The following is a 26,580-nucleotide window of genomic DNA, read 5'->3' on the forward strand; positions in this document are numbered from 1 at the left end:
TCCCCTGCTGGTGACCAAGACCGAGATGGAGGGAATGGCTAAGGATAAGGTGGAGGAGACAAAGGAGTTGGAATGGGCGTTGATACCCCCAAGAGAAGTTTCCCAAGTAGATGGGGTTTTTCTAGAGAAGAATATGTGTAACAACTGGGATAAAATCTGGAACTTTCAAGCCAAGCCTGATGACCTGCTGATTGCTTCCTATCCCAAAGCAGGTATGTACTCATACATAGACATGAAAAGGAGGAAATGGAAGTCAGAGCATACACCAGCTCCTTTTAGGACAATGCAGGTAAGTTAAAGGGTGGAGGAAAGTAATTTCCTTGTCTGTACATCAAATAGAAAGGCAAAGGATCTGAAATTTTTTTCTATAAAATTAGAAGGTTTTCTTTGGAGGTAGAATAGTTGACTTATTTAAAATACATGACTAGCCAAAATGGATTTTACAGGTCAAAACATCCAGGCTAATCATTTTCTTCTTTCATTCAGTATTAATTTATCAAGAATCTTCTAAACACCAGAGACTCACACCAGGCATAGTAACAGACAAAATGTTCATTATGTTTGCCCTGCTGGCATTTACAGTCCAGTCTGGAGAGAAACACTAAAACCATTAAACAGATCATTACACAGATCTTGGATTACAACTTGTGCTAAAGGCTAAGGAGGAAACATGGTGTGGGTAATAAAAGTATACTGGCAGGTCCTAATTTAGATTAAGGAAAGTATAGTGAAGAAACTCTGAACTACTGTGACTACTATACAAGGAGTGTGTTAGTTTGCTAGTGCTACTCCAACACAGTACCACAAACTGGGTGGCTTAAACAACAGAAATTTATTGTGTCCCAGTGCTGGAGGTTGGAAGCCAGAAATCAAGTCATCGGGGTCGGTTCTTTCTGAGGATTATGAGGAAGGGATCTGTTCCAGGCCTCTCTCCTTGGCTTGCAGACGGTCATCTTCATGTTCACATAGTGTTCCATGTGTATGTGTATCTGTCCCCAATTTCCCCTTTTTATAAGACTACCAGTCATATTGGATTAGGGCCCACACTAATGATGTCACTTTATTACTTCTATAAAGACCCTAATTCTACATAAGATCACATAAGATTCCAGGCTCCCATATGCTACTATCTAAGTCAGCCTGACATAATCCTAAATCATGATTCTCACTCCCAAATCAGCCTCTTTTGTGTCCATGTCAAAGGCTGCGCCCCTCAGGAAGACCCTGAGTGAGAAATAAGTATGTGGGATGTTTACCAGAGAGTGATCTTGGGATCACTTTTCTAGAAGGGAAGGGAGGAAGCAGGATTGAGCAGAGGAGGAGGTTGAGCTTCAACTCAGTCTCAGCAAAAGCCTCACCCAACCCCAATGGTAAGCTCTGAAGCTGAGATGGCCCTTTAGAAAGGGTGCCGTTCCAGTTGGGGTGAGAGGAGTGGGTGTCAGCCAGTCACTGAACACAGGCCGCTTCAGGAAAGGGACATGACTTTGGTCCTGGAGAGAGGTGAATAGCTAAGGGCTGTCTGCCAGCAGTACCCCCAGCAGCTGGGAGAATACACTCTTCCATTTAGAAGGGAAAATTGAGTGGCACATCCTACACCCTTTACAATCCTCCATATGTGGCTCTAGGGCATAACTTTAGCCACAATTTGCCTGAGCCAGGTCATAACTTGCTGAGATTCTGTTCAGGTCAGCATCCATATTGGAGAAGTTGCCAGCTAGCAGAGGGAGTCCACGAAAGGGCAGATATCAGCTTGCACTGGAAGTCAGGCAGTAGTGATGACTCTAGGAGCATGGACTAGTGGATTTCAGCTCTCCTGGGACTAGAGGGGTTAGTTACTGATGAATGTGAATCATGGTGTGAGGTCCCCTGACAACAAGCTACGTAGGTTGCAAGACAAGTCTTGAGTGTGAGCCAAGGAGGCCTGGCAGAAGCACTTGGATGGCCTGGACCAACCCTTGAGGGAGCATGAGTTTCCTGAGATGCTCACAGTATCTGCAACAGCAAAGCCAAATCCAGAGGTGGTGTATGCATGTAGAGGACACTTCCTTTGAGAGGCTTAGGCACCCTCAGAATGCAGGGAAGGAATCAGAGCCAGCCTATGTGAAGAAGGATCTCTCTGCTGCTCCAAAGCAGCCTGGATTGGGCAGAACCAAACATTAAGAAGTTAGGACAATAAATTGACAAGGAGGCAACAAAACTAATCAGGGACAAAGCTAATTCTTATTCTAGGAGGGCAGAAGGAGAAATTGGTTTTAATTCATAGCAGGAACCAACCAGGAACTGAGCAGATTTCATACCAGACTATAGTCTAGAAGACAAGCCATGGGACACCCAGGGACCATCATCAAGGTACTAAGGATAGGGGAACCAGGACCACAGGACACTGGCATGAGGGAACCATGACAAGAATGGCATCTTCCTCCCCAGGGGTTACCTGAGCAAGATGGTCTCACATGTACTGGCTTTGAACCTCCAAGTAAACTAGCACTAACACAGTCAAAAAATTAAAATGTTTCATTTAGCACCTACTGTAAGTAGGATTCTGCCTATTTTCTAATTCTCAGAACACAAGAGAATAATCAATGGTCAGTGGATTTAAATAATCTATCCAAAACCACCCAACTCAGGCTTCACAGACATAGGATTGGAGTCCATCTGATTCCACAATCCCACACACATCCAGCCACCATGCTTCCTTCCAGAGAAGCAAGACCAGGTCGGCCAACTGTTCCAGAAGCCAACAGGGAAAGACTTTCTGGGAGGCTAAACACTATAGAAGCCTAGGTCACTCAGGGCTGAGAAAGACTTCCCCTGCCCTGAGAATCACTAAGGAGATATTAGATGAAGCCATAGAGAGAATGTAGCAAATGTAGCAAAGATTATTTTTCCACTTAAAACCAATTCAGCTTTTTTGTAGACATCATTGTTTTATATTACATTGAGTCTTTCTTTGCCTTTTAAACAGAAATTCTATCTAGATTCTTCCACTTTGTGGATTATTTGCAATTCTTAGTTTTCCTTTTCACATTTTCTTCCTTTTTCATATTGGATTAATTTCTTGGTTCTACAAAAAGTTAACAGAGGAGGGAAACAAGAGTATTTATTAGCAGCAAGGGTTTAATGGTAAAAGTGAGTGATTAGGAATTTCTGTGATTTTTCTCAAATGGCAATATTTTTAACTAGCCCATATTGTTACATGTAATCGTTACATGTAATCATTATTTATATTATAATTATCTAGAAATACCAACGTATATTCATATTTTTAAAAGTACATCATTGGAAGATAAAAATGAATATCACATTTCTTCCCTTAAACTTTCTGGTGAGGAGAAGCTAATCTTAATAGTTGGTTTCAATTCAATTTAGTAAGTGACATAAGTGAAGTGTTGACAGACATGTTAATTCTTTCTGTAGCATGTTTCTGAATTGTAAGTTGCAGAAAATTAATAATCAGTTCCTTAGTTCTTTATTCTACTTTCTTTCAGGAACTACGTGGACACAAGAAATTGTAGATCTGATACAAAACAATGGAGACATTGAGAACAGCAGACGGGCTCCCATTCACCTTCGACACCCTTTCCTGGAGTGGGTAAGAGTGGTAAACTCTGGTAAGTCTCCAGTTTAAAACTCATAATCTTCACATAGAGATGGACAATTTGGGAGTGGAGAGTCTGAATATCTACCACAAACTGAAAAAAAAAAAAAAAAAAAAAAAAAAAACACCACCACCAAAACAAAAAAAATTTCTTTGGTTCCCAATTCTAAATACTGAATGAAAGTTATCTTTTCTTGTGAAAATCTAAGTAGGTTCCTTGACTTAAAAACATAGTTAGCCCTAATTCTTAACAATAGGGATACTATCTCTATATTTAATGAAGTGGCAATGAGTTACAAGTGCCAAGAAATACCTACCTAGTCCTCCCCCAATGAGTTACAAGTGCGAACATCAAAGAAGGCTGGCCCCAAGGACACCAGTGTTCAAAGTTAGAATTCACAATGTACTTTCTATGGAAAAATAATAAATGGTATAGCCACAGCTAAGATTTTTATAGCTCTTATCATATGGCAGGCATTAGTCTAAACACATTCCATGTATTAATGCATTTAGTCTTCACAACACGCTTGTGAGGTAGCTGCTGTTTTATACCCATGTAACAAATGAAGAAGCAGAGACACAGACGGGTTACGATTTGCTCAAGGTCCACAACTAATAGGTAACTGAGTCAGATTTGAACTTGAAAATTCTGTTTCTAAAGTTCATGCTCTTAACAACTAAGATGTGTGTGTGTGTGTGTGTGTGTGTGTGTGTGTGTGTGTGTGTATCCTGTAGGGACGACTCCAGATATAAGGATCTGAGGTATAGGATGGAGTTAAACAGACTGTGGTGGACCAGCATGGGAACCTGGTCCTGTCTAATGACACTATTTCTATAGAAACCCATTCGAATCCAACCAAAAACAACTGTCTTATGAACTCATCTTCGGAAAGTGAATTAACAAATTAATACTCACTGTTTTTTTCTTTCTTTTTTTTTAACTAGTCTAACAGGCACCAGGTTTTCAAAACTGCTCAGTGTCAAACCAGAGAAAAGTGGCAAAAATGAGGGTTAAAAATAACTGGGACCAATATTGAAAAGTGTTCTAGGCTACACACAGTAATTTGGGTTTGATCTGAGAGGCCATCTGTGAACATATCTTTGGGAATCCTCAAGACTTCTACAACAATTTCTTAATTATTATTTTATTTGAATGGCAATTTAGCAATAAAATGTAGGCAGGCTGTGGATCACCTGGGTGATCAATGCATAACCTTTCACGTGGTCTCAGGGTCCTCATTTGTATCTGTGTCGACAACCCCTTATGCTGAGTGGTAGTGCTGTAATTACTGAAGGCTAATGGCATGAGAAGTGGAAAAGGAGACTCAATAGTAAAAAAGACACCAAGTGAAAGCCAGTGTGTCAAAGATTTTAACATACAAAATGAAACATAAAGTACTAAGTACTTAAAGAAAACAAGGAAGAATGTTTTAATCAATCTAAGAGTGAAGAAAAGCTAAACATGACACAAAATCCAAAAGTTTAAGTGAAAAAAAACAACGAAAACAACTGACAAGATCTATTGCATAAAAAATAAAATCTTGGGGCAGCCGGTTAGCTCAGTTGGTTTGAGCTCTTAACAACAAGGTTGCCAGTTCAATCCCCACATGGGCCACTGTGAGCTGCACCCCCTGCAACTAGATTGAAAAATTACTTGACTTGGAGCTGATGGGTCCTGGAAAAACACAAATGAATACAAGTTAAAAATATATATATTCTTTAAAAAAAAATAAAAATAAAAACTTTTAAAGACTGAAGAATAAGCCAGAACAGTTTTTCAGGAATTGATGAGGCTAATGCAATGCCTTCACCGAGGACGCTGAAAACTCATCTTCCCATTCAACTACTGCCTCCATCCTTCTGGGAAAAAAAATGTAAGGTAAGTTGGAAGCAGAAAATATTCAGAAAGGAATTTTTTTCATAAGAATATTGTGTTAGAACCATTGTCCAGTCACCCCCGTGTTGCACCAAGGAATAGAGAGGTCATGGGACCTGAGATCATCTTCCACGTCCCTCATCTCTCATTGATCAGGATGGGCTCAGTACACACCTACACTGAGAAGAGGGAGAGGACCGACGTCTATTAGTCTTGGTTCTGATCATCCTCAGTCCCTCAGTGATGCTACGAGGGGTGCGGTGCAGATAAGCACGTGGTAGCTCACAGATGTTACACGACTTGTCCAGTGATAAACACTGGAAGGTGGAAGAGATGGGCTGCAAATCCAAGTCTTCCTGACCTGAGGGCCCATGATCTTTCCGCTACCCTACGCTGCCCACTCTAAGCCTCCTACAATGATAGCAGCCTTCCTAAGCTTATACAGAGCTGGCCTGCTGCTAGCCTTGAGGTAATGAGTATTTATGGGAGTGATCAGATGATTTCATCTTAGAAACCACGTGCTCCACTATCCTCTCACTTTATTTCCCTTGTAGCTAAACTGCCTCTTTCAAGCATCTAAGTGTGCCTATAAGTTCTAATCCGTCTGAGACCTGATAAAAAACAAATTATTTTGTCCAAACCTTGTAAACATAAAATATTATTTTCCATTTTGAAGCCTATAGGGGTGCAGATGGGTGTTCACACACATCTTGAGTTTGTCACTAAAGAATTCATTTCAACTCGTTCAGAGCCCCAAGAGACCATTTATTGCCTTGTAGTCTAAAGAGGTGCTAACCTACCGGGAGATACTGCAGAGGGGCCCTTGGCACTTAGTTAAAGAAGAGCCTGGCCTTCTATTTCCATGATACAATTTTGTACCTTTTGACAGTCCTGTCAAGATCCACACCTTGTACCATTCCTAGTTCTCTAGAGTGTATCCAAAGCCTTAATCACTCTACCTTGCAGACCTAGCATATCTTCCTTTGTGGATCTTGGTCCAGAGTGAGAAAAATAATGACTAAAGACAAATGTCAATATATTTCTTTTTTTTTTAATTAAAGTTTATTGGGGTGGCAATGCTTAGTACAGTTACATAGGTTTCAAGTGTACAATTCTATTATACATCATGTTGTGTATTCACCATCCAGAGTCAGTTCTCCATCCATCACCATACGTTTGATCCCTTTTACCCTCATCTACCACTCACCTCCCCCTTTACCCTCTGGCAGCCACTAAACTATTGTTTGTGTCTATGAGTTTTTGTTTCTTTATTTGTTTGTCTTGTTCCTTTGTTGCTTTCAGTTTTATATCCCACATATCAGTGAAATCATATGGTTCTCTACTTTTTCTGTCTGACTTATTTCACTTAGCATAATAATCGCAAGATCCATTCATGTTGTCGCAAATAGTACTATTTCATCTTTTCTTATGGCAGAATAGTATTGCATTGTGTATATATACCATTTCTTCTTTATCCAATCATTTATCAAAGGACACTTTGGTTGTTTCCATGTCTTGGCCACCATAAATAAAGCTGTAATAAACATTGGAGCACATATGTCTTTTCGGATAAATGTTTTCTGATTTTTTGGGTAGATGCCCAGGAGAGGGATTGCTGTGTCATATAGTAATTCTATTCTTAATTTTTTGAGGAACCTCCACACTGCCTTCCATAGCAGCTGCACCAATCTGCATTCCCACCAACAATGTATGAGGGTTCATTTTTCTCCACAGCCTCGCCAACACTTGTTATTACTGTGTTTCCCTGAAAATAAGATCTAGCCAGACAATAAACTCTAATGCGTCTTTTGAAGCAAAAATTAATATAAGACCGGGTCTTATATTGTATTATATAAGACCCGGTCTTATATTATAGTAAAATAAGACTGAGTCTTATATTAATTTTTGCTCCAAAAGACGCATTAGAGCTAATTGTCTGGCTAGGTCTTATTTTTGGGGAAACACGGTAACTGTCTTGTTGATGATAGCCATTCTAACTGGTGTGTGAGTTGATATCTCACTGTGGTTTTTATTTGCATTTCTCTGATGATTAGTGATGTTGAGCATCTTTTCATATGTGTATTGGCCATCTGTATGTCCTCTTTGGAGAATTGTCCCTTCAGGTCCTCTGCCCATTTTTTGATTGGATTGTTTTGTTGTTGTTGAGTTGTATACATACCTTATATATATTTTGGGTATTAGCCCCTTATCACAGGCATTTGTAGATAGAGCCAGGCCTGGGTGGGGGGTAACAGTAAAGCACCATAATGCAGAGCTGGGTAAGGTGTTCTCAGAGCAGAGAGGAGAAGTACAAGGAGGGTTACTGGGTGATAGAGGAGTGGGGTCATGAGGAGTAAATAGGAAATTGCTGTTTACCAGAAGAGCAGAAGGCGTGACTCTTATGGTTAAGAAAATACTTGCAAGGCTAGAAATGAAGCCTGGAATATAGGCAGGAGCCAGAAGTGAAGGACCTCATCATCACGCCAAATGTTTGGACTTTATCTTACAGGCTACTTGGGTCCCATAGAGAAATTTAGACAAGGAAGTGAAATGATCCCATTTACATTTTAGAAAAGGTTCCCTGGGGACATGGTGGTGCGGAGGGATGAACAGAACTGGGGCAAGACTGAAAGCAAGATATTAATGAGGAAATGTTGGCAATAGTCCAGCAAAAGAATTAGGAAGACTCAAATTAGGACACAGAGGGCAAAGGGCATCAAATATATGGTGATAGAAGGAGATTAGACTTTGGGTAGTGAGCATACAATAAATTATACAGATGTTGTATTATAAAGTTGTACACCTGAAATTTATATAATGTTATTAACCAATGTTACCCCAAAAAATTTAATTTTAAACGTAAGTTAAAATACTAAAAAAGCAGCAGTGAGGAGATGAATTCCAAATGTACAGAACAGACAGAATCTATAGGACTTGGCCCAGGATTGGTTTGGACGAGGTGGAAAAAGAAGCATCTAGTATGATTTTGTGATTTTAATTGTTTGATGGTGGTACCATTAATGGAAAAAAAGGAATGAAGGAGGAAGAGTAAGTTTATCTGAAGATGAATTGAATTTTGAGCCCGTTGAACGTGAACTGCCTGTAGGTCATTCAGGTAGAGATATATGAGTATACAGCTTAGGACAATAGCATGTATTAGGAACAAATTTGTCACAGATATATAAAATATACAGCAGTGGAAGAAGCTGGCAAAAAACAAAACAGGAAAAGTGAACAAAATGAGAATAAATGTAGGCCCCAGGCAGAGCTCTAAAAAGAGCCAACACTGAAATGAAAGGTTTTAAACTTTTAGTGATCACAAACCCTGTGAGAATCTAAAGGAACTCATGTCTCCAATTCTGGCAAAGTGCACATCTACACACACCTTTGCATATTATTTTATGTAGAGGCACAGTCCTCTTGATGTTCATCAGTTTAAGACCTCCTGATTTATGTGAAGAATGGCAGAACAGGACACACTGAAAAAGGATGGCCAGAAAGGTTAGAGAACCTCAAAATAAAGTGCTACTGCAGAAGGAGGGACAAGTGTGACCTGTAGGCAGGAGCAAGAGGAAACTGAAGAGCTAGTTGAGGGCCAGATCATGCAGGGCCTTGTACACAGGTCGAGAATTTTTAACTTAATCCTGAGAGCAATGTACAGATATTGAAAAGTGTTATACAAGGGAGCCAGCTGATCAGATCTGCATGTTTACAGGATTATACTGGCTGCTGGATGATGACTAGAAGAGAACAAAGACATATCCGTGACCGTTAGGAATCGGTTACTATGGACATAGACAGATGCTGGGTACATTAAATGCCCAATTTCTAAATCCTTTTACCATTTACATTCTGTTTTTTCCATTTCTTCTGACCACTTTAGATAATATATGTGGCAAGGAATGCCAAGGATAACATGGTGTCCTACTACTATTTTCAAACGATGAACAAAGGACTTCCTGACCCAGGAAGCTGGGATGAGTACTTTGAAACATTCATGTCAGGAAAAGGTAAGCCTAATGGAAGGAACCAGTCTTCACCTATGTCTGCAGAGGATAATATTGCCCATAAAATGTTCTTTTCTTTTTATAAATGGAAAAAAATTATTTTTTTTATTTATTTAGTTTTATTATTAATTTCAGGTATACAAAACAACATGATTAGACATTTACACCCCTCACAAAGTGATAACCCCAACAAGTCTACTACCCACCTGACATCATACATAGCTATTACTATACCATTGATTGGTATTCCTATGCTGTACTTCACATCCCATGAATATATATATATATATACATATGTGTTTATATATATATATATATATATATATATATATATATATATATCTCAACAGATAGGGTGAATGCTTAAATTTAAAAAAATAATTACAGTAAAAGACACATTGCCATTAACCCCCCTCAAAATACTCCCTCTCACTTCAAACGCACTTATCCCATCGTTCTTGCCACTTTCTTAAGCAGTTCTGGAAGTCCTCTTTTGTGAGTGTCTTTAGTTGCACTGTCGTGGCTGCCTCGATGTCTTGAATCGATTCAAAACATTTACCTTTCATGGTCATTTTGACTTTGAGGAAGAGCCAGAAGTTGCACGGTGCCAGATCCGGTGAATAAGGTGGATGAGGACACACTGTGATATTTTTATTTGACAGAAATTGCCGTACCAGAAGTGATGTGTGGCATGGAGTGTTGACATTCAATATTATTTTATATTAGTTTCAGGAGTACAGCACAGTGGCCAGGCATCCATACAACTTATTCAGTGATCCCCCATCAAATCCAGCACCCATCTGACACCATATGCAGTTTTACAAAATTTTCACTATGTTCCCCATACTGCACTTCACATCCCTATGACTATTTTGTAACTACCAATTTGTGCTTCCTAATCCTTTTACCTTTCTCACCCATCCTCCAACACCCCTGCCATCTGGCAACCATCAGTTTGTTCTCCGTGTCTATGAATCTATTTCTGATTTGTTTGTTCATTTATTCTGTTCTTTAGATAAAATTTTCCTTTCTAGAAAATTCCCCCCATAAAATTCACCCACAGAATGAGCTCTGATTTTTTTTTGGGGGGGTGGGGCCGGGAGGGGGAGGATAAAAGGTAACATCCCTGAGAGATGTGGCATAGCCCTGGCTACCTGTCATCAGTGCTCAGTGCATCTGCTTCCAATGGCCATATATCTTCTGAAAAAAGTCAACAGAGGGAAACCAGCTATAATACGAGAAGATTCCAACTCTGAGCTTATGCTGTTTTACATGCCTTCACTTGTTAAATCTTTAAAGCATGGTAATAATATCCATAATTGACAAGTGAGGAAATTGAAACTCAGTGCGTTTGAGTAACTTATGGTTACCCTGTTTATAAGAGTAGGGCCTAGATTTTGAATAGCGACAAGTCTAGTTAAGCTCAAATCCCGTGTGCTTGGCTGCCATCCCAAAGTCTTCCCAATTGCCTACATGTTTAACTGGAAAGAAAGGATTTGTGCATGAGAAAGGTTTCCAACCATGACCATCATAAGTTGGTGATATGGTAACCCGTGGTGCTTTGTGATCACAAATTGTCATATGCAGAAATGTATGGCCTTGCAATCATGCTTCCAGTGTCAAAATCAAGTTACCGCAGTTCCTTGAAGTTTTTCCAAATCTCAAATACTACTAGAGCTTTTAATGCACTAACCCTTCTCCTAAAAAGGCCTGAAGAATATTAAAAAGTGACTAAATTGTTCAAGCTGGGTATTGGGTTCATGGAAGTTCATTATACTATCCCCTTTACTTCTGTGTATATCTGAATACTTTCATAAGAAAAAGATTTTTCAAAAGTTAATAAAAGTAATTTAAGCAAACCTTTTCAATGTTACACCTTTTGAGAGGTACAATATAAATATAATCTCACATCGGTTTGCCCTATAAAATTGACTTGGCAGTTTTGCATGATTAAAACCTAAACATTTACACTAAATGATTTGATTATTTAAGTTCACATTTTATCACTGAATCCCTTTTTGCTAATTATTCATATTGTCCTATGGAGAAATACTTGTCCTCTACAGTTCTCCTTTATTTAAGTCCTATTCTTCTAAAATAATTACGAATAAATTTGATAAAGTATTCCTTTCAATTAGTAACAGTCTACCAGTAAAGTATGGAAATATTAGGCTTTTAGTTGCCATTTGATTTTCATAATCCTAAATGACAAAAATTATTATTGCAATTTGCTCCTTATAACATACATTTTGAGAATGATCCATTTGTACACTGGGGTATTTTTACTGCTTTAATGTCTTCAATAAATTTCATTGTGGATATTCTAAAAATGATGTCAGATGGCCTTAGACAAAGAGTAAGCCACAAGGAAGTGACCTAGTTGAACAAATTGAGAGCATGGGGCTTGTGATGGGCTGAAGCATAGATAGATTTTTCTAGAGCTGAGTTTAGTTTCAACTCCTTGTCCTGTGTGAGGTAAGTTGTACCCCCATGAAGAAAGCTTAGAAGTCAAACCCTTCTCTACCCACACCACACACACACACACACACACACACACACACACACACACACAGAGGAAATCTTGACAAAGCAGATTTGGGGCTATCTCAATCATCTTGTGGCTTCAAATGTCATCTACCTGCTGATGACCCCCAGATTTACATTTCTATTCCTGGCCTTGGGCCTGTGCTCTGGGTGCATGGACTTAGCTGCCTCGCTGGCATCTCCACTTGGATGTCTATGCAGCATCTTAGACCTCACATGTCCAAATCCAAGTTCCTGTCTCTCCTTGAAAACCTTCTCCTCCTGGAGGTTTCCACACTTGGGTTAACTGTGGCTCAGTCATTTAAGTTGCTCAGGCCTAAAATCTTAAATCTACCTTGAGCGTCTTTCTCATACACTCCATCCAACCCATCAGCAAATCTGTCTAACTTCAGAATATATCCAGAATCCTACCAATCATCAACACTTTTTCGACCACCCTGGTCCAAGCTACCACCATATCTTCCCTGAATAAATGAATAGTCCCTGCCCTGTCACCCAACTTCTGACCTTGTCAAGCTACAATCTATTCTCAACACAGAAACCAGGGCGATTCTGTTAAAAGGGAAGTCAGACCACCTCGGTCCTCTGCTCGGAGCCCACCAATGGCACCCCATTTCACTCAGAGTGAAAGCCAGAGCCTTCCTGTAACCCAGAAGGCCTGCAGGGTTGGGCCTCCTTACCCCTCACATTTTTGTCCCTGACCTCGGCCCCTCTCCCTCTGTCCTAGTCCCACTGGCCTCCTTGCTATACCTCAAACACCAGACCCTCTTGTACCAGTACGTTACCTTTTGGCTTCCTCTGCCCAGGAATGCACTTTCCTTTTCTTTCTTCAGGGTTTTACTCAACGTTGCCATCTCAAAGACCCCTTCTCTGGCCAGCCTATGAACATTTTAACCTCCAACATAAACCCAACACTTGCCCTCTCCTTCTCTGATTTATTTTTTTCTCCTAAGTAGGTGTTATGATCTAGTATACTACATATTTCATATTTATCTAATTTGTCTCCCCTACCTTATGTACTTCCAGAGTAGGTTTTCTACCTGTTTTGTCCAGTGCTCTATCCCCAGTGCTTGGAACGATGCGGAGCACACAGTAGGCTCTGCGAAATAAAGTAATATATCCTAATATTACCATATGAGGTAGGTACTATTATTGACCCTTTTTCAGAGGTGAGGATTAAGAAAACAAAAACGGAGGCTAAGAGAGGATAACTAAGTGGTCCAGGGTCACACAGCTGTGTCAGAGCTCGGTTTCAAAGCCAGGAGGCTCTAGAGCATGAGAATAGTCTTGCCAGCTTCCAAAAGGAAGAAAAGTCATGCAGAAAGTGGCTATGGAAGGTGTGAAAAGTAAGTCCTCCTTCTCTAGAGTGGCCCTGACCACACCTTCCATTTGTATTCTGAAGAAACCACTCATTTTCTTCTCTGGCTTTTCCTACTCTCATTTCTCATGGCCCAAATCCCTATGTGTCTTCCTTCCAGTGATGTGGGGGTCCTGGTTTGACCATGTGAAAGGCTGGTGGAAGAAGAAAGACAGTCACCCCATTCTCTATCTTTTCTATGAAGAAATGATGAAAGTAAGAAATATACTTGAATCTTGACTTCACAGTATTTTTTTCTCTGAGTTACAGATCCATGATAGAAATGAAAGAAAGTAATATGTAACAGTTTATCTATGCAAAGTATTTTGCATGCCAACTTCAACTTCTCCAACCACCTTACCATGTAGCATACGGAACTCCAAATGTGGTACCAGTACAGTATCTACCTTACTCCACAGGAGGCAGCCTGTCTCTTCCTGCAGGCCTCACTGCACTCTCCAGCCAATGCCCACCTCATCCAGAGACATGGAAGAGGTCTCCTGTTTGAGCTACAAATTTGCTCCATCTTTAGCTCTCCAGGTTCCTCCTTTTAGGATCTCTACCTGTCCCCATCATTTGCTCTGACTTTCAAGGAAAATAATTAGGTCTCTTAACAGGAAAGAACTAGTAAGGAAGAATAGAGCTGCTTTGATTTGTTTGCTTACTTAAAATATTAAAGTCTGTCATTCAAAATAAAAGTTTCCCATTGGTAACATATTTTGCATATTTTGCATGCGTAATCTCTGGTTCAAAGTCTGTCTCATAAATTTATGTGTAAAATAAGTTGATGGCACAGTATACCCCTGGCTGGTCCATGGTTCTCCAAGTCTTGGTTTATGACACGGATCATCAGCTCATATCCTTCATTAACCATGGCCACTCTTTCCTCTTCCCCAGCTGGGTAGACAGAATGCATTGCTTCTGTCCCTCCATCTATTTGGCTGGGGTCCATCCTTGCTCTCTGAAGCTTTCCTAAGCGTCAACAGCCCTCTGCTTCCCACAGCCCTGTGCCTGTTTGAGACAGCCACAGGGAATGGCAGCTGGCTGTGAAGGACATGAAAACTTGATGCAGAGCTGCCAAGGAAAAGAGGGGAGACCTACAAGCAGGGCCCTGGAGACCTTCAAACAGGGCAACTCCCACACCACGTTTAGATGAAGCAGGAACCTATTTCAGGGTGTAAGAGGCTCTCACGAGGTCCACCTGTAAACACGTGTATCCAATATGCCCAGAGTCAAGAAGACGTAAGCCCTTATCCAGAGTCACCAGACATCAAAGCTGAAGCCTGGGGGACGGGGGGGGGGGGGCGGGGGGGGCACACCAGTTCCTCTGTATCATGCCATAGCAAGGTGAACTCCAAATGTTTGTTTCTCCAATCACAAGGAGGAAACATGTCTTGTTTACTTTGAAAGACTGCCACCTGTTCTCCCAAATTGCTTTAGCACAGGATAAAACACAATTGTTTTAAAACAATTGACTTTAAATTGCCATGTTTATTGATTTGACATTCATAAATTTACATATAATAATAATCATAACTGAACAGGTTTTTAAAATGATTTAACCACGCTTAATTCTCTAAGGTTTAACTGTTACATTTTTTCCTTAGATAGAAAATATCTTCTATGTTTCTTCTACTCTTTCCCACAGGACCCAAAACGTGAAATTAGAAAAGTAATGGAATTCCTGGGGAAGAACCTAAAAGAAGAGGTTTTAGACAAAATTGTCAATAACACTTCATTTGCTGTAATGAAAAACAACCCCATGACCAACTACATAAATGACATTGAAATGAATCATAGTCTTTCTCCGTTCATGAGAAAAGGTGATGTATAATGCTCTTTGTCTTTCTTCTGATAATAGAAAAAGAAGCTATTAATTCATAATAGTTTTCTAACATTGCAGCTCAGTGAAGCACTATTTACAGTGTTTCCTGAAGTGAGCTCCTTAAAGCCTCATTCCAAGAGATAGCCCATGTAACACACATTTCACAGAGAAATGTGGGAGCTCTACACACTGTGTCTAGCCCCTTTGAAGATCATGAGCATATTACAGTTTCTGAGAAGAAACTTGTTTAACTTAGAGCTTAACTCAGAGCTCCAAAAATGTACTTGACCAAAATCTCTTTCTCAAATAAAGCCTTTAATCTTCAGGAAGCTAGTATGCAAGCTAGTATTCCTTTCAATACATTCTGGAAGACAGTGGAGAAGGTCACTGGCCTTAAGAGCTGGAAGGGTGGGGCCTTACAGGTCACTTAGTCAATATCCTTCATGTAGGAAAAAAACCAAGGTGGCACAGTAAGCCGTTGGAGCCCGGCCAGAACTGGGACATTCAGCCAACAAAGCAGAGTACATCCTATGCTACCACACTGCTAACTCCTTAATGGAGACAAAATTTGTGAAGTTGTAATTATTCTAGGAAAATGGAAAACAATATTCTAGTACCTTTTGTTTGAAGAAATAAGCAAAAACATATGGCTCAAAGAAGAAATTTTCAAATTTGATCATTGATTAACCTAATTTTCATTTTTTTATTGGAAAAAGTTTGTCTGTTTGACCAGGTGCATATATATTTATATTCACAACAATAAACTATACATGCTCACTTTTCTGAGGTTTTGGGGGTTATTTTTTCCAGCTTTTTTTAAGTGTGATCAACAAATAAAAATTGTATATATTTAAGGTGTACATGATGTTTAGATATGTATATATATTGTGAAATGATTACCAAAATCAAGCTAATTAACTTATTCATCACCCGTATACTGTGTTTCCCTGAAAATAAGACCTAGCGGGACCATCAGCTCTAATGCATCTTTTGGAGCAAAAATTAATATAAGACCCAGTCTTATATTATATTATGTTAGGTAAAATCAGGTTTAATAGTAAAATAAGACGGTCTTACATTAATTTTTGCTCCAAAAGACGCATTAGAGCTGATGGTCTGGCTAGGTCTTATTTTCGGGGAAACACAATAGTTACCCTTTTTGGTGGGGGAGTAAGAACACTTGAGATACACTCTCTTAGCAAATTTCAAATATATAATAAATTATTAATTAAAATCATCATGATATGCATTCAGTCTCCAGAATGCATTCATCTTATAACAAAATCTGTATCCTTTGACAAACATCTCCCCCTGGTAACCACCATTCTTTGTTACTATGAGTTTGACTTTTTTAGATTCAACATATAAGTGAGATCACACAGTATTTGTCTTTTTGTGTCTGGCTTGTTTCACTTAGCATAATGCCTTCCAGTTTCCTCCATGTTGTCACAAATCACAAATGTCAGGATTTCATTCTTTCTTAAGGCTGAATAATATTCTACTATACATACTACATTTTCTTTGTCCATTCATCTGTCAATAGACATTTAGGTTGTTGCCATATTTTGGCTATTGTGAATAATATATTACTGGATATGGGAATGCAAATATCTCTCTGAGACAATGATTTTGTTTCCTTTCGATATAACCCAAAAGTGGGATTGTGGGATCAAGTGGTAGCTCTAGTTTTAATTTTTTGAAGAAACTTTATAATGTTTTCCATAATGAGTGTACCAATTTACACTCCCACCAATAGCAATCAAGGGTTCCTTTTTCTCCACATCATCACTTGTTATCTTTTAACTTTTTAATTAAAATATAGTTGACATACAATATTATGTTAGTTTCAGGTGTACAACATAGTGATTCAACCATTTATATACTTTACAATGTGATCATCATGATAAGTCTAGTAATCATCTGTCAGCATACACGACCATACATCTGTCACCATACACAATACATGATATTATTGACTACATTACATCCGCTTGACTTTATTATAATTGGAAGCTCGTGCCTCCTGTTTCCCCTAAGCTTTTCACCCATTCCTACCACCCGACTCTTACTCCTGTCAAACATTAGCTTCATTCTGTATCAATGAGTCTGTTTCTTGTTTTGTTTTTCTAATTCCACATATTTGTGGAGCTTTTTTTCCAGTTTTCTTCTTGTAATTGATTTCTAGTTTCAAACTGCTGAGGTTGGAAAAGATACTTGATATGATTTCAATTTTCTTGAATTTATTGAGGCTGATTTCATGGCTTAACATGTGATCTACACTGGAAAATGTTCCCTGTGCTCTTAAAAAGAGTATGCATTCTGCAGTTTTTAAATGAAATGTTTTGCATATTTTTATTAAGTTCATCTGGCCTAATTTCTCTCTCATGTAAGGCCAATGTTTCTTTATTGATTTTCTGTCTGGATGAGCTATACATTGATGTAAGTGGGGTATTAAAGTCCCCGACTTTTACTGTATTGCTACCCATTTCTCCCTTTTTGTCTGTTAATGTGTGCTTTATATATTAGGTGCTCCTATGTTGGGTACATAAATATTTATGAATGTTATATCCTTCTCTTAAGTTGATACCTTCATCATTATGTAATGCCCTTCTTTGTCTCTTATTATAGTTTTGTTTGAAAGTCCGTTATGTCAGATATGAGTATTGCTACATCAGATTTTTTTTGTTTCTATTTGCATGGAATATCTTTTTCCATTTCTTCACTTTCAGTCTTTTGATCTGAAATGAGTCTCTTATAGACAGCATATAGATGGGACTTCTTTTTTTATTCAGCCACTCTATGTCTTTTAATTGGAGCATTTAGTCTATTTACATTTAAAGTTAATTATTGATAAGTATGTAATTGTTGCCATTTTATTAATTGCTTTTTGGTTGTTTTTGCAGTTTTTCTTATCCTTTCTTCTTATCACAGTCTCTTCCCTTGTTTGCTAGGTTTTTTAGTGTTATGTTTGGCCTCCGTCTCTTTATTGTTTGTGAATATGTTGTAGGTTTTTAGCTTATAGTATGATTACAATGAAGTTTGCATATATGAATATATATATATCAGTTTATTTTAATCTGATAGGCATTTACATTTAAGCACATTCTAAACGCAGTATATTTTTACTCCCCACTCCTATGCTTTATGTTTTTCATGTCAATTTAAATCTTTTTGTTTTCTGTATCCCCTATTTATTGTAGTTATAGTTGATTTTGCTATTTTTGTCCTTTAACATTCGTGATAGATTTTTAAGTAGCTAACCTACTTCATTTACTGTATATTTGCCTTTACCTATGAGATTTTTTTCTTTCATGTATTTTATTATTTCTGATTATGGCCTAATCTTTTCTGCTTAAAAAAGACTCTTTAACACTTCTTGTAAAACATTTAGTGGTGATAAACTCCTTTAGTTTTTGCTTGTCTAGGAAATTATCTCTCCTTCAATGCTGAATGATAACCTTGTGGAATAGAGTATTGTAGGCCCTTTTCTTTCAGGACTCTAAATATATCCTTCTATTACCTTCTGGCCTGCAAAGTATCTGCTGAGAAATCATCTGATAGCATTATGGGATTGCCTTTGTTTGTGACTAGTTGTTTTCCTCTTGCTGCCTTCAAATTTCTCATTTGTCTTTAGTTTTTGTCATTTTAATTATAATATGTCTTGGTGTGCATCTCTTTGGGTTCATCTTGTATGAGACTCTCTGTGCTTCCTAGACCTGGATGTCTCTTTCCTTCACCACGCTAGGAAAATTTTCAAATAAATTTTCTGCCCCTTTCTCTCTCTTCTTTGAGGGCCCCTATAATGAGAATTGTCACTTAAACTATCTTCATTTAAAAAAAATTTCTTTTTCTTTTTACCATTCTGATTGGGTGATTTCCACTATTTTGTCTTCTAGGTCACCAACCCATTCTTCTGAATTATCTAATCTGCTGTTGATTGTCTCTAGTTTCTTTTTTCCATTTCAGTTACTGTATTCTTCAGCTCAGTTTGTTGTTGGTTTTTCTATATTTTCAAGTTCTTTGTTAAAGTTCTCACTGTGTTCATCTGTTTTTCTAAGTTCAATTAGCATCCTTATGACCACTACTTTATTTCTTTATCACACAAATTACTTATTTCCATTTCATTAAGATTATTTATGTTTTTTCTTATGTGTGTGTGTGCGTGTGTGTGTGTGTACGCACGTGTGTGCTTTCATTTGGAACATATTCCATTGCTCCTGATTTTGTTTGAATTTCTGTATTTGTTTCTATGATTTAGACGAAACAGCTACTTCTCTCCTGATCTGAAAGTAGTGACTATGTGTAGAAGCAAATACTGTGTAGAATGCATGTGACAGATGACTTTGGCAAGCAGGTGGTGCCAGGAGTTACCTGGCAAGCCAGCTGGCTGGAGCTCAAGTGGGCTTGGGCCAACGTGTCTTGGAGTGCATCTCAAGGGTGCCCAAGCATGCTGGCTGGCCAGGTCTAGAACAGGTGTGGGGCAAACTGGCCTGGAGTATGCTGTTGTGGCTTTGCAGGCCAATTAGAGCACTTGATAGAGCTCCTGATCATGCTACCTAGGTAGAGGAGGAACATAAATAATGGCACTGGCTGACTTCCAATCCCAGAGAATTCCCACAGTTCTCCACCTATTTGGCAGGTGCTTTGGGGTTAGTAAATTGATTTTTTTTCACATGTAGTCTAGATGCCCTTTAAATCACTGTTTTATCACTGTGCCCCAAGGCAGGCAAATCTGTGCATAGGCCCCTCAATGATATCTTTCTCTAGTGCTGGTTGCCCTGTTAGAGTGGAATTCCCATGATTACTCTGTCTCCATCTCTCCTGCCCTTCTCTATGTGGTCCCTCTCTCATTTGTTACACAGAAACTGTTCAATCTACCCTCAGTTGTTATTCAGGTGGAATTATTTTATATATATACACACATATATATATTATATTCAGTATATATGTATATTCAATGTGTCCAAAGGAGGAGGTTGTTTCAGGGTCTTCCTACATTACCATTTTGGACCCCAAGTTTATCTTTCAACTTTTTTTATAATAACCATGCCTTTACTTTCTTTTTCTTGCCTAATTGCTCTGTCTATGACTTTAAGAACTATGTTGAGTAGAAGTCAAGTGCAACCTTGACTTCTTCCTGATAGATGAAAAGCTTTCATCTTTTTACCATTGAATATGATGCTAGCTGTGGGCTTGTCTTATGTGGCCTTTTCTATGTCGAAGTACATTCCTTCTATGTCTAAATTGTTGAGAGTTTTTTTTTATCACAAATGAATGCTGAGTTTTGTCAGATGCTTTTTCCGAACCTATTGAGAGACTCATATGATTTTTTCCCCTTTGTTTTGTTAATATGGTGTGTCATATAGATTGATTTGCATATGTTGAACCATCGTTGCATTCCAGGAATAAATCACAGTTGGTTATAATTTATAATATTTTTAATATGCTGTCGAATTTGGTTTGTTAATATTTTGCTGAAAATTTTTGCATCTACGAGGTCTGACAATTAAGTTCATGAACTGGTTGCAACGATGTTGCTGACTTTTTTTGATATCAGAAGGATTATTCATTATGAATTTGTACCAACTGGACAAACAGTTCGCCAAGTTTACCATTTGGAAGTGCTGAAATGGCTGCATGAAAAAGTTAGACGACCTGAACTTTTCACCAACAATTCATGCTTTTGCATCACAACAATGCATCAGCTCACAAGGCACTGTCTATGAGGGAGTTTTTAGTCAGTAAACAAGTAACCCTCCCTACTTGCCTGATCATGCCACCAATGACTTATTTCTTTACCCAAAGATAAAGGAAATATTGAAAGGAAGATTTTTTGATGGCATTCAGGACATCAAGAGTAATATAATACAATGACAGCTCTGATGGCCATTCCAGCAAAAGAGTTCCAAAATTGCTTTGAAGGGTGGACTAGGCACTGGCATTGGTGCATAGCTTCCCAAGGGGAGTACTTAGAAGGTAACCATAGTGATATTCAGCAATGAGGTATGTAGCACTTTTTATAGGATGAGTTCGCAAACTTAATTGTCAGACCTCATATATTTTCATATTACTAATTAGCACCTTTTTGTTTCAGCTTAACAAACTCCCTTTAGCATTTCTTATATGGCATGTCTAGTGGTGAATGGCTCCCTCAGCTTTTGTTTGCCTGGGAAAGTATTTTCTCTCCTTTATTTCTGAAGGACATCTTTGTCAAATAAAGTATTCTTGATTGACAGGTATTTTTTTCAGCACTCTGAATATATTACTTCACTCTTTTCACCTGCAAGGTTTGTGCTGAGAAATCTGTTCATAGCCTTATGGGGATTCCCTTGTATGTGAATAGTCTCTTTTCTGTTATTGTTTTCAAATTTATTTGTCTTTGAGTTTTGACAGTATGATTACAATCTGTCACAGTGAGGACCTCTTTGGGTTGAACCTGTTTGGGAACTTTTGAGCTTCATGGCCCTGGATGTCTGTATTTCTCCCTAGATTTGGGGATTTTCAGCCACTGTACCTTTAAATAAGCTTTCTGCCCTTTTATCCCTCTCTCTCTCTTCTCCTCTTGATATAGGACCCATATATAAAATTCCTACAATTTATATATGGGTCCTCTTGATGTCCCATAAATCCCATAGACTTTCTTTACTCCTTTTAATTGTTTTTCTTTTTGTTCTTCTAACTGGGTAACTTCAAATAGCATGTCTTTGAGTTCTCAGATTCTTTCTTCTGCTTGATCAGATCTGCTATTAACACTCTTTATTGCATTATTTTGTTTCATTCATGTATTCTTCAGCTCCATAATTTCTGTTTGGTTCTTTTTATGATTTCTATCCATGTGTTGAAATTCTCAGATTTTTCATGTATTCTTTTCCTGACTTGAGTTGTCTGTGTTCTCTTGTAGCTTGCTGAGTTTTCTTGAAATAATTATTTTGAATTCTTGATTCAGAAATTTATAGATCTCCATTTCTTTGGAGTCCGTTATTGCCAAAAAAAAAAAAAAAAAAAAAAAAAAAACTATTGTGTTCCTTTGGCAGTGTCATTTTCCCTTGCTTTTTCATGTTTTTTGCAACCTTGTGTTAATGTCTATACATTTGATGGCATAATAGCCTCTTCCAGACTTTGTGATTTGGTTTCAGTGAGGAAAGACCTTCGCCGATGGGTGGGTGTGGGGTCACTGGCTGGGTGGCCTGCAACAATTCTGCCTCCCGGGAAGGCACAGCAGTGTGCAGTTTCATCAGCTAAGGTCAGCATCAGTGAAGACTGCAGAGGTCTGCAGAGGACACAGCTCTAACTGCAAGTGTCCAGAGCAGCAACATGTGCTGTTGGAACTTCAGGGGTGAAGGTTGCTGGGGTCCTCCTGATCTCTTTTTCTCCCATGGGTAAAGCAGCCATGGAACCAGGGTCCAGAGTGTGGGACCTCAAAGAGCTACAATGGCTCCAGGGTCTGGTGCTACTGTAGTGGTGGCTCTAATTTCATAGATGTGGGCACTGACAGAGCAGTTGTAAAGCCAGTGTCCAGAATGCAAGCACATGTGGAGCGACTGTAGCTCTGGGACCTGGGGTGCAGATGCAGTTACTGCACTGGTGATTTCTGGTCTTTGTGCTCACAGAGGGGCCAGGGAGCCAGAGTCCTGAGTGTAGGCACATGTGAAGTGGTCATGAGGCATAGGTATGACGAGTGGGCATGTATGGCTTGGCTGAGGCTCTGGGATCCAGTGCATGCATGGAGTGACATGAGTGGAGCTGACAGTGTCAGTGTAGTACAATAGCAGCTCCTTCTTAGAAAGGAGGGCACATAGCAGTGTCTCCCTCTCTAGTGGGTCTGTGGTGACTGTGGTTGTCGGTTATCTCAGTGGGGAGAGCTGCGAGAGTCCTAACAAAGCAAGCCACTGGAGTCCATGCTGACAAACAGCATGAAGCCCTTCACTCTGAAAGCTACAGGGAGTCCATGGTGGTCACAGGGTTGTTGAGGTCCTCAATGGCAAAGGCTACCAGGTATTCTGCAGAGCAGGCCACTGGGGACTACAATGGCACCCACTGTGTATCTGACACTTTTAACCCCCACCCTTCTTTATTCCTAAACATCTCCAGACATCTCAGCTATGCCAATCTCTTTAGTAATCTTTTCTGTATGGAGTGTTTTTACTCCCCTGTGTAGCTTCAGGTTCTTAATTAGACTCTTGAAGCCTTCCCAGGGCTGTTTGTGTCCATGGATAGCTGTCTAGTTTTTGGTTTTTGTGGGGGGATGAAGGCTGGTATGTCCTCCACCATTTTGCTGGTGTCACTCAGTCACCTAGTTTTCTTGTAAGCCAATTGATAAATTATATAATCGTATAATTTATTACCCCTAGAAAATTAAGCAAATTTATACTTCACACATGAAAATAACATTACACAGCTTGAAGAGCCTAAGTGAATCAGACAGCATTGGGCAATCAGAAGATAAATAGCTTTCTGTAGGTTCTCTGATCATTTTTAGTTATGGAAGCTAAAAACAAAAACTTTTGAACACTCTATTGCATAAGCATGAAACAAAGTTACCCCACCCTACCATTGCTTTATAGTCTATTGCTTTAATTTAATTATAGGTTAACAGCAATGATAATTTAGATTGGAAATTAGAATTTTCAGTGTGTTCAACTATGAATTTTGCCTGAATTAGACACACAAACAGCTAATGTCCCGAGAATGCAGCTACTCACATAAGCCCTTCAGTGATCTGTAAACAGAAGATAAGAAAATTAGGTCCAGGTAACTTAAATGGAATGTTAGATGTACTGAGGGTGCAGAAAGTACTGAGAGATCAGAGAGCTCAAGAGTGTAATGCAGAGAATTGAGAACCATGACCTGGATTTCCAGCTCTCTCCAAGTGTTTCAGAAGAAAGCTTTCTATTTACAAATACCTCACTTGTGAAATGGAGTAATCTTACTTGTAGCTTCATTTATCACTCAGTGTCAGGAAGACAATGAGCTAATGTCTATGCAAGGAATTTAAGTACTTAGAGGAAAGGGAGTATCTAAATGCAGAATTGTCAAAGTTCATGAACATATCATTGAATGTGCTTTACATCAATGTAAACTCTTTTTAGGAGTCGTAGGAGATTGGAAAAATCAGTTCACTGAAGATCAGAACAAGCGATTTAATGAAGACTATGAGAAACATATGGCTGATACCTCTCTGTCATTCTTCGAGGAACTCTAAAAATCAGAGCAAAGGAGTAAGACCTCTTGTGTCGCCAGCCTCTGTGAAGCACAACAAAACTGTTTCCAAACACCAATAATGGTTTGTGTGGCCTAATGTGAGGGCTTTTAAACAATGATCTGGACGTTCTTAGTCTTGAATTTATGATTAACTTTTTGGATTAACCACAATATGACTTCATTTAACTATAGTATCAATATTCAGCATTTTTCGTCTCTCTCTGAAGATTTTTAGGGTCTAGGTTAATTTCAATATACCAACATATAATATATAATACACATTTAGTCATTGCTGTTCCTTTTATATATCCTCTTACTATGGTCTGTTATAATTTTCTTTGAATTAAAACATTTCTTTCAAAAGGTCTACACATCTTTTTTCTTTTTTCTTTTCTTTTAAATTAAATTTATTAGGGTGACAATGGTTAGTAAAATTACATAGGTCTCAAGAGTACAATTCTATAATACTATATAATCTATATATCACATCATGTGCTCACCACCCAGAGTCAGTTCTCCTTCCATCACCATATATTTGACCACCTTTATCCTCTTCTACCATCCTCTCAATACAAACTTACACAGCAAAAATGCCAGCTCCATTCATTTGATGACAAACATATTGAGAGCCTTATTCATGCTGGCAGGTGGAGAGCATCAAAAGATGATAAAAACTAGATTCCTTTCCCCAGGAAGGGTGCAGCCTAGTAGAAGACTGCAGCATGGACACAGGTGAACAGTATTATTAAAGAATAAAACAAAACAGAAACAAAAACAAACAAAAAAAACAAAAAAATTGTGATAGACTGAAAGGTACAGCAGGGTAATAGAGAAGAAAAACAAAACCAAATGGTATGGAACCCCAGAAAAACTGAAGAAAGTAGGGCTACGAGGCCTTGTGTATTTCACAATAACGCCACTCCCTGGCCACAAAGCACATGTGCCACATTCAGTACAGTCAGTATTCCTATCTCCCATTCACCCAGAAGTCCAATTGTCCTACTTATTAATTTACTGTTGACCTTTAAACAAACCGGGTTTGAACTGTGCTGGTTCACTGATACCCAGATTTTTTTCAGTTAAATACTTTATCTTCCTTATATTTTCTTAACATTTTCTTTTTGCTAGCTTACTTTATTGTAAGAATACAGTCTATAATACATATAACATACAAAATACATGTTAATCAACTATTTATGTTATCAATAAGGCTTCCAGTTAACAGTAGGCTATTACTAGTTAAGTTTAGGGGGAATCAAAAGTTATATGCCCGTTTTTGACTGTGCAGGGTATAGCGCCCCTAACCCCTGCATTGTTCAAGGGTCAACTGTATTTCTAAAACCTCGGGGACACATATTTCAGAGGTTTCCTGAGACCCAGAAATCCTTCAAGACCTAGTGGAATAACTCTTCAAGGAGGAAGCCAAATGCAGGAGGAAGTGGATCGATATTCAGGAGAGAGGGGAGCATATCTCTATCATACCCCCACCCCCGTCTTCTCTATGGCCAAAATGCTAGGGGTCTCTTTCTATTAACAGATACCAGTTGATTCTAAACGGATAAAACTCAGACATTAGTCACTTATGCTCTTAAAATCTGAAGCTCAAAATCTGTGGCTAATACCTTGAATTAGAGGGAAAGACAGAAATGGAAGAAACAATGTATTGTACTTTGAAGTATTAATTTTTTCCTACATGAGGTAGGTTGTACTACTGTCTTAGGCAGGTTTCTTAGAAGCAGAAACAAGAATTCATGGGTACTATGATTACAAGGGAGGAGGCAAGTAAGTTGGAGAAGGGAAAGGAGCCACACACGAATATGATTTCAGGGGGAAAAAAAATCCAGCATGGGGAGATGGAGGAGAGGAGGGGAGCTTTCAGAAGGTGTTCCGCTTTAAGGCAAGAGGGTAAGGCTCTGTACTCCCAGCACGGGGAGCAATGGTGTTATAGTTTAATGCCCAGGCACCTTGAGGCAAAGCAGTAGGAGAGTTCAAGCTGAGTCATGAGCTGAAGCCCCTGCGGCAGCTGGAAGAGGGCATACACCATCCTAACCAGGAAGCACCTCCCCAGGGCGTTTGGGCAGGACACCAACACTTGCTAGGAGCAGATGTTTCCAAAGAAAATGACGTGTAAGGAAGAATTGTGGACAGAGAAGGAAAAGTACATTACTAAAT

The 26,580-nt window shown here is 38.9% G+C and overlaps 1 protein-coding gene across 1 annotated transcript; it reads left to right on the top strand.

Annotated features, from left to right (window-relative positions):
* LOC117020123 (sulfotransferase 1C4-like) lies at positions 1-24,659 on the top strand. Its single transcript, XM_033102364.1, has 7 exons — positions 1-212; positions 3,489-3,611; positions 5,380-5,477; positions 9,358-9,484; positions 13,504-13,598; positions 15,031-15,205; positions 24,297-24,659. The coding sequence occupies exons 1-7, from the start codon at positions 26-28 to the stop codon at positions 24,407-24,409; spliced, it is 918 nt and encodes a 305-aa protein (XP_032958255.1). The 5' UTR covers positions 1-25; the 3' UTR covers positions 24,410-24,659.
* The last annotated feature ends 1,921 nt before the right edge of the window (positions 24,660-26,580 follow it).

This window comes from Rhinolophus ferrumequinum, unplaced genomic scaffold (genome assembly GCF_004115265.2).
Source record: "Rhinolophus ferrumequinum isolate MPI-CBG mRhiFer1 unplaced genomic scaffold, mRhiFer1_v1.p scaffold_87_arrow_ctg1_1, whole genome shotgun sequence".
NCBI classification, from domain to species: Eukaryota; Metazoa; Chordata; class Mammalia; order Chiroptera; family Rhinolophidae; genus Rhinolophus; species Rhinolophus ferrumequinum.

Coding starts and splice junctions, on each gene's coding strand:
- LOC117020123 (XM_033102364.1), top strand. CDS start 26: ATGGAGGGAATGGCTAAGGATAAGGTGGAGGAGACAAAGGAGTTGGAA. Junction 3,612..5,379: donor GGTAAGAGTGGTAAACTCTG/GTAAGTCTCCAG, acceptor ACAGTTTTTCAG/GAATTGATGAGGCTAATGCA. Junction 5,478..9,357: donor TCTGGGAAAAAAAATGTAAG/GTAAGTTGGAAG, acceptor TGACCACTTTAG/ATAATATATGTGGCAAGGAA.